The sequence below is a fragment of the Hyaena hyaena genome, unplaced genomic scaffold (genome assembly GCF_003009895.1).
Source record: "Hyaena hyaena isolate Hyena2069 unplaced genomic scaffold, ASM300989v1 scaffold_615, whole genome shotgun sequence".
NCBI classification, from domain to species: Eukaryota; Metazoa; Chordata; class Mammalia; order Carnivora; family Hyaenidae; genus Hyaena; species Hyaena hyaena.
Genome location: NW_024081248.1, coordinates 35962 through 63590, shown reverse-complemented (window position 1 = coordinate 63590; position 27629 = coordinate 35962). Strand labels below are relative to the sequence as shown.

At 37.2% G+C, this 27629-nt stretch overlaps 2 protein-coding genes across 6 annotated transcripts in view; one reads left to right on the top strand and one right to left on the bottom strand.

Moving 5' to 3' along the window:
* Nucleotides 1-2382: 2382 nt before the first annotated feature.
* On the bottom strand, nt 2383-25667 carry WDR12 (WD repeat domain 12). 2 transcript variants are annotated; one of them, XM_039257406.1, is made up of 14 exons: nt 25590-25667; nt 24947-25063; nt 20186-20280; nt 16335-16429; nt 15374-15480; nt 14165-14280; nt 13574-13728; nt 10293-10338; nt 8271-8356; nt 6174-6314; nt 5967-6072; nt 5673-5805; nt 3788-3860; nt 2383-2976 (listed from the first exon to the last, which is right to left on the bottom strand). In XM_039257406.1, exons 2-14 carry the CDS (start codon nt 24985-24987, stop codon nt 2899-2901), a joined length of 1272 nt encoding a protein of 423 aa, XP_039113337.1. In that variant the 5' UTR covers nt 24988-25063; nt 25590-25667; the 3' UTR covers nt 2383-2898. The 2 variants fall into 2 exon arrangements, with proteins under 2 accessions (XP_039113337.1, XP_039113338.1); XM_039257407.1 differs by having other exon boundaries at nt 25605-25623.
* A 91-nt stretch (nt 25668-25758) lies between these two features.
* CARF (calcium responsive transcription factor) overlaps nt 25759-27629 on the top strand; it is a 37077-nt gene continuing 35206 nt past the window's right edge. For 2 of the 4 annotated variants that reach the window (XM_039257398.1, XM_039257401.1), the window contains exon 1: nt 25759-25804. The gene's annotated coding sequence lies outside the window, so the exon portion shown is untranslated. Of the gene's footprint in view, nt 25805-26092; nt 26292-27629 lie in introns of those variants that run through there. The other 2 variants (XM_039257400.1, XM_039257399.1) reach the window with 2 other exon arrangements.

The window sequence follows — 27629 nt, the reverse complement described above, 5'->3', positions numbered from 1 at the left end:
AAAGTCAGAGAAGTTATGTTATCTTTTTGGAGGTAGTGTCCATATCTTATACATTTTCTTGTCCCCCCGCCCCTTTTCTCTATTCCCAAAGAAACCCTAATACACGTTAGAAGTTCAGCCTTTTTCTTTGAACTGACAATTAGGTATACTTTGAGTCTAACTTTTAGTTTTAGGTAGTTTAAACAGTAAGAAAGGAATTTCTTAAAACTTTGATGAGGTTTAAGAGCAAGTATCAACATGTTTATGAACCTCATTACTATGCCAAGACCGCATAAATAATCCTCTATCAGTCAGCATGTCCTGAGCACTGCACTGTCTCATTTCTAACTTCATCCAGCACTAGGAAAGAAGCAACACTCATTTTCCATGAGAATCTTAGGAGCATTTAAATCCATACAAAGCCCTTGTCTCTGGTATAGCTAAGAGGAAAATGGACCATTGAAAGGGACACTCCTACTTTCGAGGAAAGGGGTAGGAGAGCAATATAAGAGGACTGAGTCTTCTGGGCTTCTGTTGGACTCTCATATTTTTCCTGTTTAAGATCTAACCACATGAGTTATACAAGGAGAGAAATTTGGCAGAGATTGATTGGATAATCCTTCTCCCAGAGACTGGATCACTAATGTTATGCCCATCCCAAGGGAGAGTGCCTGAACCATGAATGTATCCTGCCTTGGAATCAGGGTCAGTTCTAAAAAATCTAATTTATAGGTCTCTTTACCTTTACTTCAGCCACCTCGTATAGGCGTAGTACAACTGAAAAGCCCAGATTGGGGGAGTTAAGAAAGACATTTAAATAACTCTGTCCTTGGCTCATTCAGAGACCATCCAAAACAAGAATATAAATTCTTTGTCCTGTAAAAGTTAGATTTCCAGATACCATAGATATGATGAATTTTATACCAGGCTGCACTACATGAGAAAAATAGATTATGTATTTTCTGGCTAACTTTATTCACTTTTTAAGCATTAAAATATACTTTCAAGAAATGATTTAACAACTGTAGCTCTTGCTCTTGTGTGAAAATGAGGACCATATCCTAGGGAGAGAGGGAGCATGGGTCCCTGAGTGTAGAACAAAACCACTCTCCCAGCCCTGGACTGCCTCTGATTTCAACTTATGAGAGAACTAAACTCCTAACTGGTTTAATCCATTGTTAATTTTGTTCTCAATTGCAGCCAAGTATTATTTCCTAGACCCCTGTTGATAGGAACATTTTGTGAGATATACTGTGTTACAGTCTTGTGATGAGACCAAACTTATTTTCCATATTATTACTTAGAGGCTATAGTGCTCTGCTTGAGACATACCAATCCATTAAAGATGGAAATCATACTTTAAGAAGACATTTACCTTAAATATTTAGTATATGATAAATACATTAAGATAAATGCTAATAATATATAACTTATAGAATGTTTATTATCTAATACTGACTGAAAGATTTTGTCTAAAAATTTTATTCTTTTTAAATTTTTTTTAATGTTTTATTTATTTCTGAGAGAGAGAGAGAAAGTGTGAGCAGGGGAAGGTCAGAGAGGGAGACAGAATGGGAAGCAGGCTCCAGGCTCTGAGCTAGCTGTCAGCACAGAACCTGATGCAGGGCTTGAACCCACAAAACGTGAGATCATGACCTGAGCTGAAGTTGGACATTTAACCAACTGAGCCACCCAGGCGCCCCTAAAAAATTCTATTCTTACCTACATACGAGGATAGGTTAGGGAGAAAGATTCCTGGTTATCATGAAATCTGTATGTAATATCTTTTAAAAACAATTTTTTTAATGTTCATTCATTTTTGAGAGACAGAGCATGAGCAGGGGAGGGGCTGAGAGGGAGTCACAGAATCTGAAGCAGGCTCCAGCCTACAAGATGTCAGCATAGAACCTGACACAGGGCTTGAACTCATGAACTGCGAGATCCTTTTTTTTTAATGTTTTATTTATTTCTAAGAGAGAGAGAGAGAGACAGAGACAGAGACAGAGACAGAGAGAGCGCACGTGAGCAGGGGAGGGTCAGAGAGAGAGGGAGACACAGAATCCGAAACAGCCTCCAGGCTCTGAGCTAGCTATCAGCACAGAGCCCGATGTGGGGCTCGAACCCACGAACCATGAGATCATGACGTGAGCCGAAGTTGGACATTTAACCGACTGAGCCACCCAGGTGCCCCTGTATGTATGTAATTTCTAAAGCATTCTGACATACCTTTTTTTTTTTTTAAAAAAGTAGGCTCCAGACCCAAAACGGGGCTCAAACTTCTGAGGTCCACACTCTGAGATCAAGAGTTGCACACTCTACTGACCAAGCCAGCCAGGAGCCCCAGGATTCTAACATATCTTTAATACAAAGCACTTCACTTAAAATACTTCAGCAAACTCTTAATTGGCAGAATCTACATGTTTTAATGTTGAATGCCCACAAAATCTTATGATAAGTAGACATCACTTATTTTACCCAAAGCAAAGAGTATTTTTAGTTTTTTCTCTATTAGAATTTATTAGTTTTCTTAAGATACTTTTCTTAAGCAGCTAACACAGGAATTACTTAAGTTTCCCCAAATAAAAATCTGGACAATTACTTTATTTTTAATATATGCTTTTACCACATTTCGAAAGCAAATCTTAATTCAAACCAATACCTCTAAAAGGAAATAAAAAACTCAGTTTAGTTTCAAGAGTTTGCATATGGCTGAGAAGGCAGGTCACATTTTATATTTTAACAACACAAACTACTATATAATAAATACAAAATAAAGAAATAGACAGTGATAGCTACTATTTAGAATGAAACCATAAACTTTAAGAGGCTGCTTTCTGAACCGTCATTGATGTAATCTGAGGATTCTCTATCAATTTCACTTATAGACACAATCTCTGTAGTCTAATCTATCATTCACTTTCAAGCCCCAACATGAGAAGTGGTAGGTGTATATCTGTAGGAATACAATTTATTGTCTGCTCCTCCACTCAGAAGTAACTGCATAAAGGGAGAGAAAAAAAACCCACAAACATATAAGTAAATAGAATTATTTCATATGATAGTTAAACATAGTTAAATACCAATGGTTCTGATTACAGAAGGACTTATGGATTAGCAGTTAACTCTCATTGAAAGTTATAAATGGACCAATTACATCAATTTTCACTACAATACTACAATACACTATATTAAAACTTTAAAAATGAGCATTTCAATTTGGTTGAGGTGTGATACACTATTGTACTTTCTAGAAGCATTTGTTAAAAAATATAATAAAATTTAAAAGTTTGAGGGAAGATATAGTTTACCTATTTAAGAAAATTACATTTTATAGGAAAGTATATTAACTGTCTTAATATAAATGGATATTACAAATTACTCAAGTAGCCCTAGGACCTCTATTTGGAAAAAATTCTTAGGCAATAAAAACTAATATTTATACAGAAAAATAAGTAAGCTGTAATCCTTTAAGCAGATTTTATGGTCTACACTTATTCTAGATTTTTTGTAGGTTGGAAATACTTAGATCCAATTAGTCTGAAGAAGCAAGTTTATGGACTTAAAACAGTTCATTAAAATACTAGAGAAAAAAACTGTTTCAAACTTTTCAAATTTTACTACTCCTAACAGTAAAGGACAAATTTGTTTCTTCTTTGAATGAGATGTGAGATTTTAGGAATAATATTAAGGGAATCTTAGAATACAGAATTATAATTATCAGATATATTGAAAGTAATAACTCCCTAAATACAAGCACCAGATTTAGTCTCTATTTTTCCTTGTCAACAAAGAACTAAAAAATTCTTACCCCTGTGTCTGTCCAGTCTACACTTAGAACTTTGTCTTCATGGGCAGCCAGATCATAGAGAGGAGCCTTACAACTAAAAGATAAAGTATTACCATGTTATATGCATTTCATGCATTAAAAAACATACATGACTAATCACATATACTTTTCTGAAAACTTTACAGACTTTACCATCCTTGCCCCAATAACCAGTTAATCTTAAAATCCTGAGTATTTACTTGACTGGCTCTGCTGATTTTCCCCTACCACTAGCATAATACAGAGATTTATTGCAATAAATATTCAAGAAAAATGCTATTTATTTATAAATATTTATTCATAATTAGGCCCATTTTCACATTCCTTGACTACTTTTCTTTTACCTTCAAATCATGGCTTTATATATCCTTCATCCTTCTACATATATGCTGATAGCTCACATATTTGTATCTTTAGCTCAAACTTCTCCCCTGATTTTGATATGTATATCCAATTGCCTGACATGTGGTTATCTCATGGACACTACAAATTTAAAACAACCAAAACAAAACTCTTGATTTTCCTTCTTAAACCTGTTTCTCTATTCCTTTCCATCACAGTAAGTTGTACTATTAATGGCTCAATTGTGCAGGCAGAAAATATGGCCATTACTCCTGGATTCCTATCTCCATATTCTGTCCAGGAGCCAATCCTGCTAAAGAGCTGTCTTCAAAATATACCTAGAGTCCAACCCAGGACCTCTCTGCTTCCATTCTTCCTACCCTATTTAGAACCCACAAAACCTTCCCCATTAAACTTAAAATGAAACTCAAATTTCTTACCATGGCGCCTAAGGTCTTGCAGTATACTTCTACCTGCTTCATGTCCTGTCACTCTTCTCCCTGCTAACTCCACTCCATCAACACTGACCCTCTTGCTATTTTACCAACATGCCAAGATTTCCCCCACCTTATCTGCTGTTCCTCTACTATGATTTGTGCATAGCTGATACCTTCCCATTGTTCAATTCACTACTATAAAATCACTTTCAAGAATAACCCATTCCTAAAGAAGTGTCCCTCAACTCTGCTTTACTTGCTTCATAGCACTGCTATCAGAAACTATATGCTAATTGCTTTATCAAGTATCCAACTATATGTAAATAACCTTCTAGATATTAACAAATCATGCATCATAAGGTAGTATAACGATGTTAAAATGCAGACTTAGGTCAATAAAAAACAGATATTTGATTAATGCCTCTCCATTCTACCTGTAAAAATACGTAAATACACTGTGTATGCATTTCACTGGGGGTTCTTTGTACATACTATTAACAAAAAACTTTAGTATCTAGTTATCTTAAAAATATGTATTTTTAGGGGTGCCTGGGTGGCTCAGTCAGTCAGGCACCTGACTTCAGCTCAGGTCATGATCTCGCAGTTCCTGAGTTGGAGCCCTGCATCGGGCTCTGTGCTGACAGCTGAGAGCCTAGAGCCTGCTTCGGATTCTGTGTCTCCCTCTCTCTGCCCCTCCTCTGCTCACATTCTACCTCTCTTCCTCTCTCTTTCAAAAATAAACATTAAAAAATTTTTTAATATGTACTTTTACTTAATTTTCTATTAACATATAATTTATTATTTGATTAGAGTTCCATTTATTTAGAAACCATTGCCTTCTACTTCTATAATATCACATTTATATTAAGGTTTAAGATAAATTTTTTCAGAATGCAAGAAAAAACCCCTATCAACATGAACAAAATTCCTTTGGTCCTGGCTTTCCTTTTTGACACCAATATTTATATCAGATCATAAAACTTTTTTACTCTTCTGCTTTTAGATAATCTTTTCAGCATTCATTTCATTTTCTCTGTATATAGTAGTTATTTCAAATACTTTCTTTGTAGATCATAAATAGGATTTACCTTCTTGTATCCCACAGCTTCACGATGTTATCTAAAGAACCTGAAATCAGCTGCTGCTCATGGGTAGGAGACCACTTTAATGATGTGACCCAACCTGTATGTGAGGTTAGGGATAGCGACACCAAAGAACCATCTGAACAAAAAAAAAAAAAAAAATTATTGAATTTTAGAAGAGAAGTAGGCAGATCCCAAAACAGTATTTGTAGAAAATTTTCTTTTTATACACGTTTCTAGTGAGAAGATAAACTGATATTATTTACCCGTATTTCTCCTCTACTGACTTACAAAACTCACCTTTAGTTCGGGGATCCCACAGCCTGATATGCCTATCTGTGCTTCCAGATGCTAAACGTTTACAAAGTGGAGAATAGGAGATACAATTAAACACTCTATTTCCTGTCTGAAAAACAAGGAGGAAAGAACATTTAAATGGTAAGCCAGAAATGACCATCTCTAGAATCTCAAAGTTAATCAGGGAATTACCGAATTTTTAAGTCTTACCAAAGTTGACTTAAGACTGCCAGACTCAACATCCCACACTCTAATTGTGTGGTCCCAAGATGCACTGCAGATTTCTTCGGCATCTGACCACAGAACTGATGAAACTGCTTCCTTGTGGCCAGAAAGGGTCACTATGGGAGTCTAGAAATGAAAGATACCCAAAAGGAAAGGCATTTTTAGTTCTGAGTAATTGAAACAGTAATAGTAGTTATTTACTTCTGAAGCCATACAGCAGATGCTTTAACTTTCATATCTTGCCTGAATTCCTCCTTACAACAATCGTCCAAAACACATTTCTGATTTGATTTCATGATGAAGACAGGAAAGCTGAAAAAGATAACTTGCTCAAGGTCATACAGTTTATACATGGTGGACTTAAGTTTGAACCCAAATATTACTTAAAGCTTTGTAGTCTTTCCTCTATATTCTACTGCTTTTCCATCTGTTTTACTTTTTATTTTGAGAAGTATTAATGTTAACACTAAGTTAACTCTTTCATATGTATATATTATATGTAGAAGTTAGTTGAAAAGGCTGTGGGGTCAAAGAGATCTAGGTTTGAGTCTAGCTGCTACCAATTTCTTCCCAACTCTTCCAGGTAAATATATCATCTCAATAGGTTACTCTCATGATTTCCTCAGCATCTTCTAAGTTATATTGTCCAAACTTTAAATAATGTCCATGGTCCATTTATTAATACTACAAAATCTCTAATGTTTTTCTCAAATTAAAATCCCCAAACCAGGTATAATGTCTATCTTAAAGAACAAGTGAAAGAGGGAAAGAGTTTTGAAATGGGAGACAGTTAACCTACATTTGTAACTGTTCTATTTAACCTCCTTAAATATTATTACCTTATCTGTAATGTGAGTGGCTTATATTAGATGAGAGATTAGCAAAGTTTCAAACCTTTACAGGCTACTGATTGCAAAGCAGACTGGAGGAAATCTTCTAGGGTGTTGGTAATTCTCTATGCTTTATTTGGGTTCTGATTATTTGACTATATATTTCGTGAAACCTCACTGTACACTATATGTATGTCAAACTTCAATTGAAAGAAAGGAAGAAAAGCTACCCTCTAAGTGATTAATTTCTCTAATTCAAGAAATCTTTTTCTCCTCAGATATTCTTTAAATGTTGACCAGGGAGATGCATCAATAAATTACCACTTACACAATATCCAACTGGTGAGGCATTTACAGCTTTAACTTAAGACTAAGTGATAAGGAAATTAAGTAGCTGCCAGATTATTCCTCTTGCAATTCAGCAGTCCATGTTTAAATGTATTAAGAAATCATAAACCACTTCTTTCAGTTGGAACTGGTTAAGTGCTATTTTTTATTACATTTTATGTGACTCTGATTAATCAATTTATGATCATACTTTATTCCTCCTTTTCAACCATTTTTATAAAAAATCTTGTTATTGGTAACTAAAAGAAATAACGTGCAAATGTGTGTTTTACTGCACATTCATTACGGCTGTTAGAAAATGAATGGAAAACATGTCTTCCTAAACCTGATTCAGTATCGTCCGTCTCATTAAGCGTATTAACATAGGTCAAATCATATTATGACAAACATTTTCCTAACAAAACAGAATAAGAATCTGGGTGAACTTTCTGAGTTTGATCTAACTGGATCTAATAGTTAAATGACAGAATCAAAACTCAAATTAATTTTGAGTTTCTACTGATTTAGGAGATACAATTAGCATTCCTAGTAAGAATTATATCCTCAGTGCATGAAACAGTATCATTAAACAATCCGGTATTAAAATATTTCACTTAACGTGGGTTCAAGCTTTAAAAATTACAAGATTCTACTACAAAATGCACTATGAGTTCAAATGTAATAGCTAAATAATCAACCTACCAATCTATAAGCCTGACTAAATACCACTACATTCAAAGACTCAGATAAATATAGCATACTACAGTATTTGTAATAAAAATGTACAAATCTACTGCAAGAAAGCCTAATTATAGTTGAAGCAGCAAAGCAAGAAAAAGGGAAATTTAAATAGCTAAGATTAAATTGTCATACGTTTGTCAATACAGACCTCAGCCAAATATAGTAAGTTCTCAAAAATACTTACCCTTGTTAGTCCCAACTGCTCCGTTTTCTGTTTCTTTCTCGGTCGATTTGTGGATTCCTCCATTTCATCATCTTCATCTGTAGGAACTGTATCACAGAGAATTAGATTTGATGTTTTAAAAATTTAAATATTAATTACAAACAGACTTAAAAAATTCTTACATTTCTGGGTATATGTTTTCTCCATGTTACCTTAACTGGTTAGGGAATAAATATTCCTCCTTATTTTGTTTAACAGCAATTTACATATAAAAACAGTACCTGGGTTATTAGTTCTCCAAAAGGAAAAAGCAAAAAACTGAGTACATTAAAATCCTAAAGCCTAACCAGTTTGATATCCTGCTATGTCTTTAAGATCATAATTATGAATACTCATCACTTCACCGTATCTATAAAAAAATGCTTACTGTTAGTTGTAGGAGAGTTCTGACCACATTGTATTGGTATTATGAAGAAGGGAATAACAAGGCACCTGGGTGGCTCAGTTAGTTAGGCATCTAACTTTTGATTTGGGCTCAGTCATGATCTCATGGTTTGTGAAATCAAGCCCTGTGCTGGGCTCTGCACTGACAAGTGGGCTCTGCACTGACAGCAAGAAGCCTGCTTGGGATTCTGGCTCTCGCCACCCCTCCCCCCGCCACGTGCACACACATGCTGTCTCTCTCTCTCAAAATAAAATAAATGAACATAAAAAAAAAAGAAGGGAATGACAGGTAAACAAACACAGTAAACTGCGATACAATCCAGTCATGCTAATTCTTCTTGACTATTTCACTTTTGCAACAATGAATTAAAAGTATTTCAGACAATAAAATATTCCAGAAAAGGAAAACTTTCCAAACTCCTTTCTGCCTCAAACCTGTTTGCTTTAAGCATTACTGAGAAATCTACTGAAATGACGGATCTTTATTTCTTAACTGATACAGTTTGGGCTTTTTTTGATCCCCCAACTCTACTTTGTGAACTGTAGTTAGGGTGTTATATTGTAATAAAGCAATTCCCTCAAAAGTAATAGGAATTCTGCTCTGTTTATCTAGGCAATAAATAATTCTATACTGCCTGTTCTTTATAATTTAAATATTTGTGGGTTTTCCCCCTTTTTTCTCCCCACTACTTATCAAGGCACCTTCCTTTAAGAGTCCTCCTTCCTCCAACTCTTTCTCCTCTAATTATTCCTTCTACGTTTTCAAAGTAAAAAAATTAAGTTTGGCACTTAACTACACTGAAAACAAAATTTTAAGAGGCACTGGGTGGCTCAGTTGGTTAAGCATCCAACTCTTGGTTTCAGCTCAGGTCATGATCTCTCAGTTTTGTGAGCTCAAGCCCCATTATCAGGCTTTGCACTGGCATCGTGGAGCCTGATTGGGATTCGCTCTCTTTCTCTGCCCCTTCCCTACTCACACTGTGTCTACTTCTCTCAACGGAAATAAATAAACTTAAGAAGTTTAATTAGCTTAACTAAGAAATCTTTTTCATTTTTTAAGATTTTTTATTGAGAGGGAGAGAGAGAGCATGAGCGAGGGACAGGCAGAGGGAGAGAGAATCCCAAGCATGTTCCGCGCTATCAGCATGGACATGGGGCTCGATCTCACAAACCGTGAGATCGTGACATCAGCCAAAACCAAGAGTCGGACACTTATCCAGCTGAGCCACCCAGGCGTCTTTTAACTAAGAAATTCCTCTAACAGTGGAGTGTATCAAAATGACTCAGAAGCTATTTTTGTTTATTTCCAGGTTCCTGAATAAGAGAACTCTGAGAACTAAGCAGAAATGTCCCATCACACCAATCATGTTGTTGGGTTACGTGCAGCAATTCAGTGACATGGTTGAATAAATAAGGGGGTAATAGATAGAAACACATTTTGAAACACAAAATATACTAATTTTTCTTGATATGTTCTTTTTATTTGTGTCCTAAAACGCTCTGATCCATTTTTGTGGATCAAAATGGGGGTTAAAAAGTCTTCTTTCACACTGGAATTCTTGAAACATTCTTAATAAGTCAAAATATACAAATATTTACCTGTAGACCAGATCTTTAGCATCTTGTCCCAGGAGCCACTGCAAAACTAAAAAGATATATATAAAGAGAAAAGAGTATATAATATAATCTATCATATTATTTGCCTTGACTTTTCTATTTAGAACTTAAAACCTTTACTTTGTTCTGAAATCCTTTACTACTATGGTAACATCTGCATAGCTTTCTAGTCTCCTGGAAGTTGTATCCATAATCTAATGGCAACTAAAGAGCTGCCAGTCTTACATGGCCCTGTGCCCTGGCTTTGGTTGCATAGATGAACGTAGTCAACTGATCTATATAGTACCAATAGGTCTCTCCCTACTTCATTCAGGACCTTGTTTTGAAAGCCTGTGTTCCAGAGAGTTGAAGTTCATCTTTTCCAGGAGCTGATGGTAAAGGACGGGAAACCTAGGAATACTGAAGGCCAGGTTTTATTGTCATGTGGAAAAAGCCAGTTTGGGGGCACCTGAGTGGTTCAGTCGGTTAAGCATTTGACTTCAGCTTAGGTCATGACCTCACAGTTTGTGGGTTTAAGCCCCACATTGGGCTCCGTGCTGACAACTCAGGGCCTAGAGCCTGCTTCAGATTCTGTGTCTCCCTTTCTCTCTGCCCCTCTCCTGCTCACACTGTCTTTCTCTCTCAAAAATAAAATAAACATTGGGGTGCCTGGATGGCTCATTCAGTTAAGCATCCAACTTCAGCTCAGGTCATGATCTCACAGCTTGTAAGCTCAAGCCTCGCGATGGGCTCTGTGCTGACAGCTCAGAGTCTGGAGCCTGCTTCAGATTCTGTGTCTCCTCTCTCTCTGCTCTTTCCCTGTTCATGCTCTGTTTATCTCCTTCAAAAATAAACATTAAAAACATTTTTTAATTCAAAAATAAAATAAATATTAAAAAATTTTTTTAAATGAAAAAGCCATTGTGAGGTGAAAAATAAGTCGTCAACTAGGGAGGTGAATGAGGAAGAGAGAGGAATGTGCTGGCCACATTCAAGCTCAACTCCATTGGCTCCTAGGACTCAAATGCATCCTCACCCAGTTAGTGATGTGATTGTTCATTCCTTCCTGGATCTCACAATCTTTTGTCTCTCACAAATATTTATTCATTTTGAGAGACAGAGACAGAGTAAGGAGGGGGGAGGGACAGAGAGAGAGAGAGAGAGAGAGAGAGAAGGAAAGAGAGACGGAATCTGAAACAGGCTCCAGGCTCTGAGCTGTCAGCACAGCGCTCAACGCAGGCCTTGAACCCACAAACCATGAGTTCATGACCTGAGCTGAAGTTGAATGTTCAACAACTGAGCCACCCAGGGACCCTGGATCTCACAATCTTTTCATCTTAAAAAAGTTCAAGATGAGTTTCTATCTCTTATAGCCAAAAGGGTAGGGTATGCTTAATTCATCTAAGTTTGGACTCAACAACAGGTAAACCTTTATGGCTCCATATGAATAATTATAAATCTTTACCTTTGAATGCATCAAGTGTCCTCTGTTATGCTAATTGGTAAAGAAATGCTGAAAAAACACTCTTTTCTTTTTAAAAAATTTTTTATGACTTTTTATTTTATTTTGAGACAGAGACAGAGAACGAATGGGGGAGGGGCAGAGAGAAAGGGGGAGACAGGATCTGAAGCAGCCTCCAGGCTTTGAGCTGTCAGCACAGAGCCCGATGTGGGGCTTGAGCCCACGGACTCTGAGATCATGACCTGAGCCGAAGTCAGACGCTTAACTGACTGAGCCACCCAGGTGCCCTGAAGAAACACTCTTAAACCAGGCACAACTCAATGTAGTTTAGGAAGCTTTCAAATGCTTCTGCACAGCCAAGGAAACAACCCAGAAAATTAACAGGCAACCAACGGAATGGGAAAAGATGGTTGCAAATGACATATCAGATAAAGGGTTAATATCCAGAATCTATAAGGAACTCACCAAACTCCACACCTGAAAAACAAACAACCCAGTGGAGAAATGTGCAGAAGATATGAACAGACACTTCTCCAAAGAGGACATCCAGATGGCCAACAGACCCGTGAAACGATGCTCAGCATCCCTCCTCATCAGGGAAATACAAATCAAAACCACACTGAGATACCACCTCACGCCAGTCAGAGGGGCTAAAATGAGCAAATCAGAGAACTCTAGATGCTGGCGAGGATGTGGAGAAACGGGCACCCTCCTACACTGTTGGTGGGAAAAACTGGTGCAGCCCCTCTGGAAACAGTGTGGAGGTTCCTCAGGAAACTAACAACAGAACTCCCCTAGACCCAGCAATAGCACTGCTAGGAATTTACCCAAGGGATACAGAAATGCTGAGGCATAGGAGCACATGTACCCCAATGTTCATAGCAGCACTCTCCACAATAGCCAAAACATGGAAAGAGCCTAAGTGTCCATCAACGGACGAATGGATCAAGAAGATGTGGTTTATCTATACCATGGAATACTACATGGCAATGAGAAAGCATGAAATCTGGCCATGTGTAGCAACATGGATGGACCTTGAGGGTGTTATGCTGAGCGAAATAAGTCAGGCAGAGAAGGACAAATATCATATGTTTGCACATATAGGAGGATTAGGAGGAACTTGACGGAGGACCAAGGGGGAGAAGAAGGGCGGAAATGGTGGGGGAAAGGGAGAGAGGCAAACCATGAGAGACTCTTGAATGCTGACAAAAACTGAGGACTGATGGATGTGGGGGGGGAGGGGGGATGGGCATGGAGGAGGACACTCGTGGGGATGAGCACTGAGTGTTATGTGGAAACTAATTTGACAGTAAACTATTTGTAAAAAAAAAAAAAAAAAGGAAGCTTTCAAATGGCAAGAGAATTTAAAGTCCCTCATGTCAATAGTGTATTGTACTTCAGTTTTTTTCCTTTTAACTTTTATCATTTTGTCACGATAGAGTGAATCAGCAATAATAGTAAAACAACCTCTATTAACACAAACCCTGAGTACGCTAAGGCTTAGATGACCAACTTGATTTTTTCAATTGATGAAAGCACTGAGTAGCTAGAAGATTGAAAATGTTAATCACTATGATTAAAGAAAGTTACACTGCTTGTTTACCTGATTTCTTAAAATTTCTGCAGTAACCAGACATACCCAGACTGAGGAAGTGAACATCTCTCTTATTGCAAGAGTATTTATTTTGGGTTTGAAATCATAGTCTTTAATTACCAACTGTTTTGAATAGGATAATCACAATGAATACATGAAGAAAAAAACTATTTGCATAAGAAGCTCAAATTCTAATTCAAAAGTACTAGTAATACACTAGCTACTTACTTTAGTTCCTGTGCTATCAACAGCTATAGAATCCACACTTCCAGCATGACCTCTGCAGCAGTGCAGGGCTTTCACTTTGTTTCTCTCTACATTCCACTCCCATAAGAGAATAGTCTGATCCATAGAGGCACTCAACAGTAGGCAAGACAAACTGTCTAGAGAAAGGAGTATACAAGAACAGATTAGTACAAAAATTTTAAATATGTTATGTTCTAAAACTGAAGAATTGATTTTTTTCTGAGAAAGACATTAAGAAGATGAAAGAGCTATGCACCAGCTTTGAAAAAGAAGTAACTTATAGTATAAAAGGATGGTCTTTCAAAAATACTATAAAATATGAGTTTAACACAGTATTAACTTGAAAGTGCACATTATCTGTTATGATATTAAAAATGTATGGATTGAATTCTACCACTTATGGATTTTCTTACATTACCTTTTTCTTCTTCAACACTGTATTTTTGAAAGACTTCACAATAACTGAGGCACTTGACATTTCCTACTCCATCCCCATTTTGCCCCAGCATTGAAGATGGCTTATTTCCAGTTCCCTATTCAGGATTACTTTCAGTTCAGGCAAAGAGTCCTAACCTTTTTTCACCCAGGCCACATCTTTTATAACATCTGTGTGTCCCACAATTGTCATTATTGACTTTCCTTCCAAGGACCAGATCCTAGAAGTCTTATCATAAGAACCAGTCAAGATCCTATGAAGAAAAAAAAAATAATAATAAAAAAATAAAATAAAATCTTATGAAATACAAAAAGCAGCTTGTTCAAATTCTGAAATCTATTATATTTCCTTCTTTTTTAATGTTTATTTTTATTTTTGAGAGAGACAGAACGTGAATGGAGGAGGGGTAGACAGAATCCAAGCAGGCTTGAGTTGTCAGCACTGAGCCTGACACGGGGCTCGAACTCACAAACTGGGAGATCATGACCTGAGCGGAAGTTGGACGCTCAATGGACTGAGCCGCCCAGGTGCCCCTGAAATCAATTATATTCTAAAACACTAATAAAGTAAACCTTGAGATTATACTTTAAAAAGGTTTTTAATATCAAGACTAAGATTTTAAAACACACTAGATCAGATCTTACATGTGACTTTTTCTGACCTAAAAATAAAAATATAATTTAAAAAACCTAGACTTCATTTTAATTACTACTGTAAACACTACAACTCTCAAGAGATATTGCTTGTAAAGCCTAACTGCCCTTTGTACTTAACCAGTGAAGACCATTCAACAGAAAAACAGTAAAACCATCCAAAATAAAAGTAAAACCAGTAAAAACATCACTTGTGTAACAACTCCAGGAGGATATTCTTTTAAAAATGTAAGCTTGTACTATAATCCACTTTCAAGATGCTTTTCAACAAGTAAGGCCACTAAGGATTTGTTTTGAGCCATCCATATCTTCTCAAATCCAGTCTGCCCTTTTTAGCCCTAAAATAGCATGATCTACATCTTCATGGTAGTAGGCCAGATTTGTGGTTATAAAAGTTTTTTCCCCCCTCTATGGAACAAATTATATATTTGGTCTTATAAGCAACACACTCAAAGTAAATAAATACCTTAAGACACTTGACTTATTCACTTATAGACAAATGTCACTACAACATCTTGAGAAGGAAAATAGATGTTTCTTTTTGAATAAATTGAATGTAAAGATCTTTGGCATGGACACTGATATATATATTACAAAATTACTTTTACAAATAACACAGAGTCAATCAGAGAAAAATATTCACACAGTGCAATTAAAAAGGCTAATGGGAGTGGCAAAATAAAATGGCAATACCATTCCTCTGCCCCTCTGATTGAACTGATCCAGTCATCATGGAACAAGCATTGCTCTGGCTGGGGTGCAGTGTACTTCTCCACATACTCTAGTTCCACAACCTCTTCCTAGTGACAGAGAAAAACCAGAAATCAATCAGGCAGTACAGTTTCAAAATAGTATATTAGAAACATAAAGGACCCCCAGTTTATTATGTCTCTTTCATGTCAGTCCTCTTCGTGACCCAGAAATTTGGAGCCATGCAAAAGGCAAAAAACTTTATCTGACCTAACAGTATGCTAACAGTAATAGTAAGAAATATCAATAACCTTGGGAAATTTATGCCAAAAGCAAGGTAGAGGGAGAATATAATAAAGTTTAAAAAGTAAAATTATAGAAGCATTTTACTCAATGAGGATGATGAAACAGTCCTCTATATAGATATAGTGATGCATACATAATATTGTGAATATACTTAATGCCACTGCATTATACACTTAAAAATGGTTAAATGATAAATTTTATGCACATTTTATAATTCTAATACTTGCCTAAAAATTATAAAAGCAGTTATAAATTACATTTTAAATTATTAAAGCAATATCAAGGGAACTTTGAAAATCAGAGGAAGGGGGAACCACTATAAATCACAATTTTCAAACCCATAAGTTTTTATATGTGCACAATCATTTTGTACACCTTTATGGGTAACAAACATGTATTTGCTATTCCCTTTTTTGATAATTCTTCCACAAATAGGAAGGTTTTATTTTCATATTCATTCATCTGCATTTCTTGAGTAATATACTCTCAGAAGAGGGGATTTCAAAATTGAATATACAAAAACTGAAGTTCAAATTTCTAGAAAAAAATACTAGTCAAAAAAATCTTGGTTACTAAAAATTCAGGCTGATTCTAAATGTTTCCTACACTACCTGAGAATACCTAACTTAAAACAGAGCAGGTAAACATATGAACTTACTGATGAGATGTTTTCCAGTTCCATGTGTTTGAGCAAGGGCATTCGCAGAAACTGGCCCTTGATAAGGAAATCAAACTCCACATGTTTGTGGAACTCTAAAGAAAATGAATAATAAAATGATCACTCTTAGAACCTGAAATGACATTGGCAGAGATATATGAGAAACCCCAAACAAACAGGTACCTATTATCCCAGTGTGGCCTCTGAGTTTCTCCAGATTTTCTTCACGGCGTAATCAGGCCATGTATTCTATTCCAGTACACTATGTGATTTTTAGGAACAGAGGACTTTGTTCTGTTGGTATAATTTTTTACTATTGTTGTTTCTATTATTTCCATATAAATTTTTTATTATTTATTTCTATTTCAAAAAGCTTTATGGAAAATTCCAAATATATATAAAACTAGAAATAACATTATGAATTCCCAACCTCATCATATACTTTGACAATTACCAACTCACTGACAATCATCTATACGCCTCTCTCCACTCTGCTGGTTTTATTATTTTTTTAATTTTTTTTTTTTTAATTTATTTTTGAGAGTCAGAGAGAGACAGCACAAGCAGGGGAGGGTCAGAGAGGGAGATACAGAATCTGAAGACAGGCTCCAGGCTCTGAGCTAGCTGTGAGCACAAAACCCGATGTGGGGCTTGAACCCACAAACATGAGATCATGACCTGAGCTGAAGTCAGACACCCAACCCACTGAGTCACCCAGGCACCCCAGTCTACTGGTTTATTTTAAATCAAACCTTAGAAATGCTCTTATTTTGGGGGCACCTGGGTGGCTCAGTCAGTTAAGCATCCGACTTTGGCTCAGGTCATGATCTCATGGTTCATGGGTTCGAGCCTTGCGTCGGGCTCTGTGCTGACAGCTAGCTCAGAGCCTGGAGCCTCCTTCAGATTCTGTATCTCTGTCCCTCTCTCTGACCCTCCCCTGCTCATGCTCTCTCTCTCTCTCTTTCAGAAATAAATAAAAAACATTAAAAAAGAAATGCTATCATTTTTACCTGTAAATGCTTTAATATGTATCTCTAAAATAAAAGGACTTAAAAAAAGTGATATTAAAAATTTAATCATTATTCCTTTTAATATCAAATAGCCAATGTTCATGTTTCCTTCTCTTTACAGTGAGTTTTTTATTTTTATTTTATTGTTTTAGGTGTCTTTATTTATTCAAGTCATCTCTATACCCAATGTGGGGCTTGAACTCGGCCCTCAGATGAAGAGTTCCATGCCCTTCTGACTGAGCCAGATAGGTGACCTACAGTGAGGTTTTTAGAATCAGCATCCAAGGTCCACATATTATATTCGATCAATATGTTTTATTTAATCTTTAACAGTTCCTCCTCTTTTTTTCCCTTTGTCATTCATTTGTTAAAGAAACTGGGAGGTGGGGGGACGCCTGGGTGGCTCAGTTGGTTAAGCATCTGACTTCGGCTCAGGTCATGATCTCACAGCTCGTGAGTTCAAGCCCTGTGTCAGGTTCTGTGCTGACGGCTCTTTGGATTCTATCTCTCTTTGCCCTTACCCTGCTCACTTTCTGTCTTTCAAAAATAAATAAATGTTAAAAAAATTTTTTTAAATAAAAAAGAAACTGAGTCATCTGTCTTCTAATATTTCTTACATTCTGGATTTGGTTGATTACATCTCCAAAGTGTCCTATAAAATGTTCCTCTACCAACTATACATCCTATACACCAGGCCAACCTAAACAACTGATTAGAATTCAAGTTAACTTTTTTTCCTGGCAAGAATATTTATACATAGCATTATGTACTTCCTATTACATCACATCAGGAAATGCATTATCTTGTTGTGTGTCTTTCTATGATGTGAAAATCTACATCTGGGTTCTGATATTGTCAGTCTGATCCCATCCATCATAATATTCTTCGTCAGCCTTTCACCAAGGAATAGTTTTAGTAGCTACTGATAATCACTGCTTAAACCCATTATTTCACTTGGAGTTACAAAATGCTAAAAATTCTTTATTCTTTCTGCATTTATTAGCTGAAAAAAGAATTCTCTCATTGAATTATTTGGATTGTTACTTTTTAAAAATCTGAAATCTGAATCATTTGCATCTTCAACTCAAGAGCAATCAATGACTTATTTGATTTATACAAAAAAAAACAAAAAAAACCAAAAAAAAACCACCATGTTCAGTCTACAGCTTTAGAAAACTATACAATTGTTTGGGTAACAACAAACACCCAGACACTGGTAATGCAAAGATTCTATTACAAGAATAATTCTTATTTTGTTCAAAGACTTTTCCAACAAGAATATATGACAGTGTTATAATCAAAAGTAAATATTTATCAATGTCTATGCATCAACTGGATGAAGTAAAGACAAGGACCTATGAGAAGTGTCATATGAATGTCTCTCAATTAAGAAAAATAGCTTTAATTGCTTTTTAGACTATTGGCCACTGCCACCAAAAAAACCCCACAAAAAAACAAAAACCAAAACCCAAAAAACTGTTCATAAACATCATCTCAGGGGTGCCTGGCTGGCTCAGCTGAAAGATGGTGAGACTTGTTCTCAGGGTCATGACTTTAAGCCCCAAGTTGGATACAGAGATTACCAAAAAAATAAAAATTGAAAACAAAACATCTCAAACAAAAACGTTATAGGATTATTAGAAGACAGAGAAGAGGAATATATTAGGCATTAGTTTACAATTCTCAACTCCTCATTCCTCCAATGAGGGTAAAATCAAAAGAAATATCTGGGTAAAAATATGCTTGTTTCTAAATGGTGACTTCATTTACAAATTTTGTTTTTAAAGATCATGCTTTATGTTATTTTCAAATCTTCATGCTTATATCTTCTATTTTATGTATGGTTTCCTTTTTAAAATACATTTGATTATAGAAAAATTCAAACATAAGCTAAAGTGGAGAATAATATAGTAAACCTTCATATACCTGCCACATAATTTTACAGTTATCAACTCCTGGCCAATCTTGTTTCATCAGTATTTTTGCATACCGTTTTCATATGAATTTTATGGGCTAATAATTTATTTTCAAACAACAGCATATGTTTAATATTTGTATCTCTTAAACGTTTTACTTGATACCCTTGCATGTTTATAAAATTTTACCATTAATTTTTCAATGAATTCTAAATACTTGAAAAAATTCTAGTATTAGTATTGGCATCTATTATTACACAAAATAAACACTCAAATAGTGACACTGTCATTTTGCTTTGTAGAAGTGTAGCAAATGGGGCTCAAGCACCTAGATACTTATTCTATGCCTACCCATCCCAGTCCTCCCCAGGAAAACCACAGTGTCATAACTATTACAACAAAAGCATATTCCTAAACGTCAACCACCTTATCTCCATAGTGCCTTAAAAGGAGATTAAACTGGGGCGCCTGGGTGGCTCAGTCAGTTAAGCATCCAACTTTGGTTCAGGTCATGATCTCACAGTTTGTGGGTTCAAGCCACACATGGGGCTCTGTGCTGACGGCTTAGAGCCTGGGGCCTGCTTCAGATTCTGTGTTTCCCTCTCTCTCTGCCCGCCCCTCCCCAGCTCATGCTGTCTCTCTCTCTCTCTATCTCTCAAAAATAAATAAACATTAAAAAAAATTTTTTAAAGCAGATTAAACTGAAATAAATAAGAAATATTTTTTCAGAAAACTTCTATTTTAAAGCATTTAAAAAAGTAACATGTAGCAGGGAAAGCCGTGTTATAATTTATAAATTTTACCATTACAAATGCATTCAGTATTATAAAATAAGGCTAAAAAAAGAAAATAAAAAACATGATATATTTTAGTGCAGTTAGTGGCACTGCGCCCTCTCCTAACTTCTTGGAGCATATATACCTACCATTTTTGGCCTCCAGCAACTTATTGATGATGTTACTAAGGTCAGCAATTTCAGAGGCTGCAGGAATTGAGAAGGGAACATCCTCTACTGCATATCTATAAAAAGGAAATCATATGTCAAAGTCAAGTCTGTGGATTATTTTAATATATGTGCATTTATTCATTCAGCAAATATTTACTGGGTATCTAATACATGCTAGAGATTTTGCTACATAGGGTTAAAAATGAATTAGGACATGATCTCTGTTCTCAGAAAAGGTCAGAGTCTGGTAATCAAGATACAATAAAACTATTTAAGAACAATGTCATAAGTGATATACAGAATGACAAAGAAGTTGTAGGTCATTTCAACCAAAGAATAATATAGAAAAACAGGGTGTGAAAGAATGGACAAGATCACTCTTAAGCTTTTTGTCAGGTAAGGGAGGGGTAGACAGAAAGAAGGGGTGCAGGAAGCAGGAAGAGTAGCAAATGATAGTTGAGAGTTATTAAACTGACTACCCAGCCTATCCCACAAAGTGTGAGTTAGCTCTAGACAGTGACCAAAGATGAGGTAAAGAGACGTTCATGGAGTGGTTTATTTACAACATGAAATAATTTTTACTTCTTTCTCTAGGCAATGAGGTACCACTGCAGTAGTTCTAATTAAAGAATAACATCCAAATTTTGTTTAGTTAGATATTCTTCACAGCACTGGTGAGACTGGATTAGAGGAACACACGACACAGGTCAAATTAGAAAACTCTTATAAGAGAAAATGGGAGAAAACAGTTGCAAATCATGTTTCTGATAAGGAACTCATATCTAGAATATATAAAGTATACTTACAACTCAAGAATAAAAAGACAACCTAATTTAAAAAATGGGCAAAGTAGTAAAATAGACATTTCTGCAAAGATACACAAATGGTCAACAGACACATGAAAAAAGATGCTCAATATCATTGTTCACCAAGGATATGCAAATCAGGGACACCTGGGTGGCTCAGTTGGTTAAGCATCCAACTTTGGCTCTGGTCATGATTTGACTGTGAGTTCCAGCCCCATGTCATGTCAGGCTCTGTGCTGACAGCTCAGAGCCTGGGGCCTGCTTTGAATTCTGGTTCTCTGTCTCTCCCTGTCCCTCCCCCACTTGTGCTTGGTCTCTCTCAAAAATAAACTTAAAAAAAAAAAAAAGATCTGCAAATCAAATCACAATGAAATAGCACTTCACATTATAATGACTATAATGAAGGTCAGAAGCATTGGTGAGGATGTGAAGAAATTCAAATCCTTATTCATGACTGATGGGAATGTAAAATGGTACAGCTACTTTGTAAAAACACTGGAAATTCTTCAAAAGGTTAAATATGAAAGCAGTGCCTGAGTAGCCCAGTCTTCAGCTCAGGTCATGATCATGGGTCTTGCGAGTTGGAGCTCAGCATCAGGCTCTATGCTGACAGCTCAGAGCCTGGAGCCTGCTTTGTATTGTTGTCTCCCCCTCTCTGCCCCTCCCCTGGTCATGCCTTCTTTGTCTCAGTCTGTCTCTCAAAGTTAAATAAACATTTTAAAAAATGGTTTTTTTAATGCTTATTTTTAGGAGAGCACAAGCAGGGAAGGGGAAGGGAGAGTGGGACAGAGGATCTGAAGCAGGCTCTGCGCTGACAGGCTGACAGCAGCGAGCCTGATGTGGGGGCTCGAATCCATGAACCTGAGCCAAAGTCCGCTCAATCGACTGAGCCACCAAGGTGTCCCCCCCGAATTTTTTTTATTGTCAAAAGTTAAATATGAAATTGCCATTTGACCTAGCAACTCTACTCCTAAGTATATATCCAAGAGAAATGAAAATACATGTCCACACAAAAACTTACACACAAAAGTTCACATCACCACTCCTTCTAACAGCCAGAAGGTAGAAACAATCTAAACGACCATCTACTTTAAAACTGCAAACAAAATTTGCTGTTATATCCACACAATGGAATACTATTTGGCCCTAAAAAGGAGTAAGTACTGATACATATTACAGTGTGGATGGACTTTGTAAACATCATTCTAAGTAAGTGAAAGAAGCCAGTCACAAAAGAACACAAATTATATAATTCCATTTATATGAATTGTCCATTGTGGAACAGACAAATCCACAAAGATACAAAGTAGATTAGTGGTTGCCTAGGGCTGTGTTTGAAAGGATTAGGGGGTAATAGCTGAATCAGGGTGATAAAAAATGTTCTAAAGTTGCAGTTTTGGTTGTTCAATTTTGCAAATATACTCAAACCCACTGAAATGGAGACTTTAAAGTATGAATTCTGTTCTAAGTGAATTATATCTCAATAAAGTTGTTACTACAAAAAAAGGTCTAGGGGCGCCTGGGTGGCTTAGTCGGTTAAGCGTCTGACTTTCGCTTGGGTCATGATCTCGCGGTTCGTGGGTTCGAGCCCCGCATCGGGCTCTGTGCTGACTGCCAGCTCAGAGCCTGAAGCCTGTTTCAGAGTCTGTGATTCCCTCTCTCTCTGACCCTTCCCTGCTCATGCTGTCTCTCTCTCTCCTAGAAATAAATAAAACATTAAAAAAAAATTTAAAAAAAAAAAAAAGGTCTAAAGCAAAAAAAGGTCTAAGGCTATATTTGTGGAGAATGGAAGTTTCAAAAGATGTTAAGGTAGAATCTAGGGGCTCATCAAGACATGATACAATAAATCTCTTTTTGCTACTATGGGGTAGGGCTAGGAAAGGGGGCTTCAGATCTTCTTAAAATGTAGATTGTAAATCAGTAGGTCTGAGGTGGAATCTGAGATTCTACTTTTTCTAAAACCTCCCAAGTGATTTTGATGCTGCTGATCTTCAAAATATACTTTGAGTAGTAAGGCTACAGCTATATTTATATGTATTATGCTTAAAAAATTTTTTAAGTAGTAACTTAGGATCTCCAAAAGGCAACAAAACCTAGAATTAAAGTTTTTGGTTTTTCCTTTCACCTACTATTTGGTCAGTAAAATGAGAGGGCAGGGGAGAGCAGCATAATTCACGTACACATGTATATGTAAATTACATACACATACAAGAAAAAACTATCCTCCTTATTTTACTTACCAGTTCTTAGATAATATATAAGAATATGTAATATATAACCGTTACTTATATAATGTATAAGAAGGAAGAACTTGATTTTTAGGTTTTGTTAACTTTTTGAAGAATTTAAATACATATATACACATATATATGTTTATCCATTTATCTCAGGAGTTAAGACACAATGGTCTATTACTTCTTAAAACTTCATGTGAATCAACAATTATTTCAATAAAAACTTCAATTAGAGGGGCGCCTGGGTGGCTTAGTCGGTTAAGCGTCCGACTTTCGCTTAGGTCATGATCTCGCGGTTCGTGGGTTCGAGCCCCGCGTCCGGCTCTGTGCTGACTGCCAGCTCAGAGCCTGGAGCCTATTTCAGAGTCTGTGTCTCCCTCTCTCTCTGACCCTCCCCTGCTCACGCTGTCTCTCTCTCCTATAAATAAATTAAAAAATATTAAAAAAAAAAAACTTCAATTAGAAGAAATACAGTGGTCATGGTATTGCACCACATTCCTTGAGAAATATTCAGACTAAGTATATATACTATGTGCATTGATAATACAATTTACCTATACTGTAAGCAAGAATACAAGACCAGTGAATATGATTTACTAGGTCAACTCATAAAGCTACAAAGACTTAAAGACATAATTTTAATTAAAGTGGGAGTTATCTAGCTTACTACTGGCATTAACTTGTTAGTACAGCAAATATTCATTATTTATCATGAGTATGAGAAGAACTTGACAAACATTTGTTGACTCCATCAATTCAAGAAGATTAATACAGTCCCTACCATCAAGAGACTTACAATATAGCTAGAAAGACACTAAGAAAAGTTAATAGTGTAATGTATACCACAAGATTGAATACAATTAGGTTTGAAAGAAATGCTACTGACCTGGGGACCATTAGCAAAAATATTCATATATACATCCAAACATGCACATATATATATATACACACACACACACATACATGTATAAGTATGTATATGAATACACAAACTTGTAACTGAAAGAACTTTACACTCTTTATCAAAAACTAGTTCTACTGGGGTGCCTGGGTAGCTCCTCGGTTAACGGTAGAACTCTTTATTTCTGCTCAGGTCATGATCTCAGGTTCCTGAGATCCAACCCGTTGGGCTTTACACTGAGTACATGGGGCCTCCTTGGGATTCTCTCTCTCTCTCTCTCTCTCAAAATAAATACACATTTAAAAAAAAAAAAGTTCTACCAACTCCCATTCAGAACTCCACTTTCTAGCCTGGTTTGGAAAAGCACTGTCTATCATCTACCTAAAAAAATAAACTTGTGTTTTGAGAAACTGTGAAACCCCACTAACAGGCAGCCTGTAAGGGGTCCATTCTTCATTGTTAAAATTACATGTGCTTCATTCAGCAATCAAAGGTGAAGACCCTTAGATGCCTCTACACTCACAGTTCAAATTATATACAGCCTTAAAAGCGAGGCAAAAAGGATCGGCGATCTCAGATGTCGATTCCTGAGAAATCCCGGCCAGGTATCAGTTCTGCTTTATCGGAAAACGCGCTTAGGTCAAGAGTGAAGCAAAAAAAAAAAAAAAAAAAAAAAAAAAGAGTAGGGAGAGGAATTGTGGGCAAAAACAACCGAGAATTCACAAAGTCATACAGAAGGAGTTCTTGGAAAAGATCTAAGGGGGCCAAGAGGAGAGGAAAGAAAGGGACGCTTACTTACTTCTTATTGTCAGTGAAGAAGCGTGCCTGGAGCTGAGCCATGGCGAGAAGTATACACAAGAATTGTCTACCGAAACGAAAGTGGGTAACAGACAACAGGCGTTCTGGTCTTTCAAGACTACAAAAAGAATCAGCTCAAAATTAGCGTGCACAGATGCGCTAGAAGCGGGCCGTGTAGTGGGCTTCCGCTTTCCTCAGGCCTCCTCAGCAACCACGAGGTTGCTCACACACAGAGACCCAGCCCACACACATCAACTACCTATTCCTAAATAAGGAATCGTCGATAATAAAGCATGTCTTAAATGCAGTGTGTCCCTATTTTTTTAAAGATTTTTTAAACATATGTAGGCCTGGGTTTGATTATGAAGATACAGGAAGGCCCAATTCAAACTGCTTCCCTTTTTAATTTTAAGAGGCTGTCTTCAGACCTGATACTTCAAACACAGCTTCTAGACACTACCATCCCCAGAAAGCAGCGCTTCTCAGACGCAGTAACCACTGGGAATGGTAGTCTTTTTTGCCACACTGTCAAGATATCTTATTCGTTTTAAAACTTCCTAACTGCAGCCAGATATCTATTGTATTTCCTCTGCCTTCAGCTTTAATTTACTAAAGATTTCTTGGCTTTATTTTCTTACGCGTACCCCCAATCACTCTACCGACTCTTGAGGAGCACTCCCGCCTCTAGCTTCAGGCTCTAGATCCGGGAATACGGGGCGGGGTGAAGACGAATCAGAAGGGAAACGGACGACGGTGGCCGATTGTGGTCTCGTGTCATAGTACTGCGCTGCGCGTTCTCAGAAGGATGCGCCTGCGCATTGTGCTGGTCTCCATGGCAGGGCCTCGGAGCCAAGACGAGGTTGAGTAGACTCGTTTTGAATTTTCTCCCCTCTGCTCCGGCACTTTGTGGACTTCCCTCCTCGCCCTGTAGGGCTCTCGGAGGCGGCGGGACTAGGGGAGCCGGAGGTTTGGCCGAGCTGTCTGCGCCCACGGACTGGACGCTACCTCCCAACCCCCATTTCTTTCCTCCTCCCTCCTCCTTCCGTCACCTCCTGACCCGCCTGCTCCCTGAGCAACCGCCGGCCCCCGCCCCAAACCGGGCCCGGGTGGCGCCTTTCGCGCCCAGCCTCTGGGCCTTTTCTGGGTCCCACACCATGAGGCCTACTACCCCTCTCCTAGGACCGCTCTCGCGGGCCTCGGGAAAGCGGACTGGAGAAGGTGGAGGTTAGGTGTCTGGAGGAGGGTTGCTGAGCCCCAGGACGCGCTACCGCCGCGGAGAAGTGCCCGTACGCTTGGGCGGGAGCGCCGTGTGTGGTCCTTCGCGCAGCCAGGAGCCCCAATTTTTAGTTGGGTTTTTTTTTTTTTGTCTCTTTATGAGCCCCATTTTATCCTGGTTAGAAGGGGAAAGGCGTCCTCCCGCACATTATTAGACTACGCTTTTTGACTTTTGGTGTTGAATTTACCCAAAGGCCTGTCTTACTCTCAGTGGTCGGAAGAGTTACTCTAATTGAATTTAGTTGTTTCGCTGTGGGAGGATGGATGGAGGGATATTATCCAGATCTCAAAGTCACTTCGCCATAAAAGCTCCTTAGAGGGGGACTTCAAGAGAGAGCAGTTTAGAATCAGGCAAAACTGGATTGCAGAATTTGTGGGCAGAGCACGTTGCTTGAAGATACGCTAAAATTCAGTAGACACCTGGTATTTAAATCAACCATAGACTGTGAGAAAGTACACAATTGTAAGCGAAGAATAATCTTTTATCGGGAAGCAATGATATTGAAAGTAGGACTATTTTCAGTTCACTCACCTTTTTAGAATGCGGGCTCTCGAACCTGAATGTCTCAGCCACAGTGACTTGGGTCACTGTGAGAATTAAGTGCCCCATCGTAAATGTTAGCTATTCTTACCATCATGATCATTTAGAAGTCAGTTTGACTAGAACTTTTGCCAGTGTTAATAAGAGAGAATAGTCTTGTGGTTAGAGAAATAAAAAGAAACCCTCTGTGCTGAAGTCCTAGCTTGCAAATAGGAACTGTGGTCATTCAACCATGTGATTCATTGTAACGGTGAGAATGGTATGCCTTAAGTTAGATCACTTGAAGCTTGAAACACTTTCTTAAGTATTGCTATTCATATTTTCTGAATCTGGTAGTCGTGGAAAGAAATTGGGCAGTTTTAAACATTCTCCTTTCATTATAAGTGATTTTTGAGTTACAGCAGTAAAACTGCCCTGAATTAAAATTCATAAGACCTGAAATAAGCTTCACATAATTAGGTTCTTGTTCAGATAGTTTTTTTACTGTCGATAAAGTATCATTGATTAAAATGTCTTTTAGGAACATACAGGGGAGCGGGGCCAGCTCCATTGATGAAGCATGCAGCACTTGATCTCCGTGTTATACGTTGTAGGTTGTATGTTGGAGCCTCAGGTCGGGTGTAAAGGTTAGATAAAAAAAAAATCTTAAGAACAACAGCAGCAGAAAACATATAGTTAGATTAATAAATTTTAGTGATTGTTAATTTGAAATTTATCAAAATTAGAAAGTACAATACCTGATAGTACAGATTGGTCTTAATTTTACTTGAAAAATATGACCAGTAAGATACAGAACCTAAATATATGCTTAATAAGACAAAACTTCAGTTTGGCAAGCAGAAATGTTGAATTCACTAAAATACATGTT

Coding starts and splice junctions, on each gene's coding strand:
- WDR12 (XM_039257406.1), bottom strand. CDS start 24,987: ATGGCTCAGCTCCAGGCACGCTTCTTCACTGACAATAAGAA. Junction 16,430..20,185: donor GTTGCTGGAGGCCAAAAATG/GTAGGTATATAT, acceptor CATTTTCTTTAG/AGTTCCACAAACATGTGGAG. Junction 2,977..3,787: donor TAGACTGGACAGACACAGGG/GTAAGAATTTTT, acceptor CCCTTTATGCAG/TTACTTCTGAGTGGAGGAGC.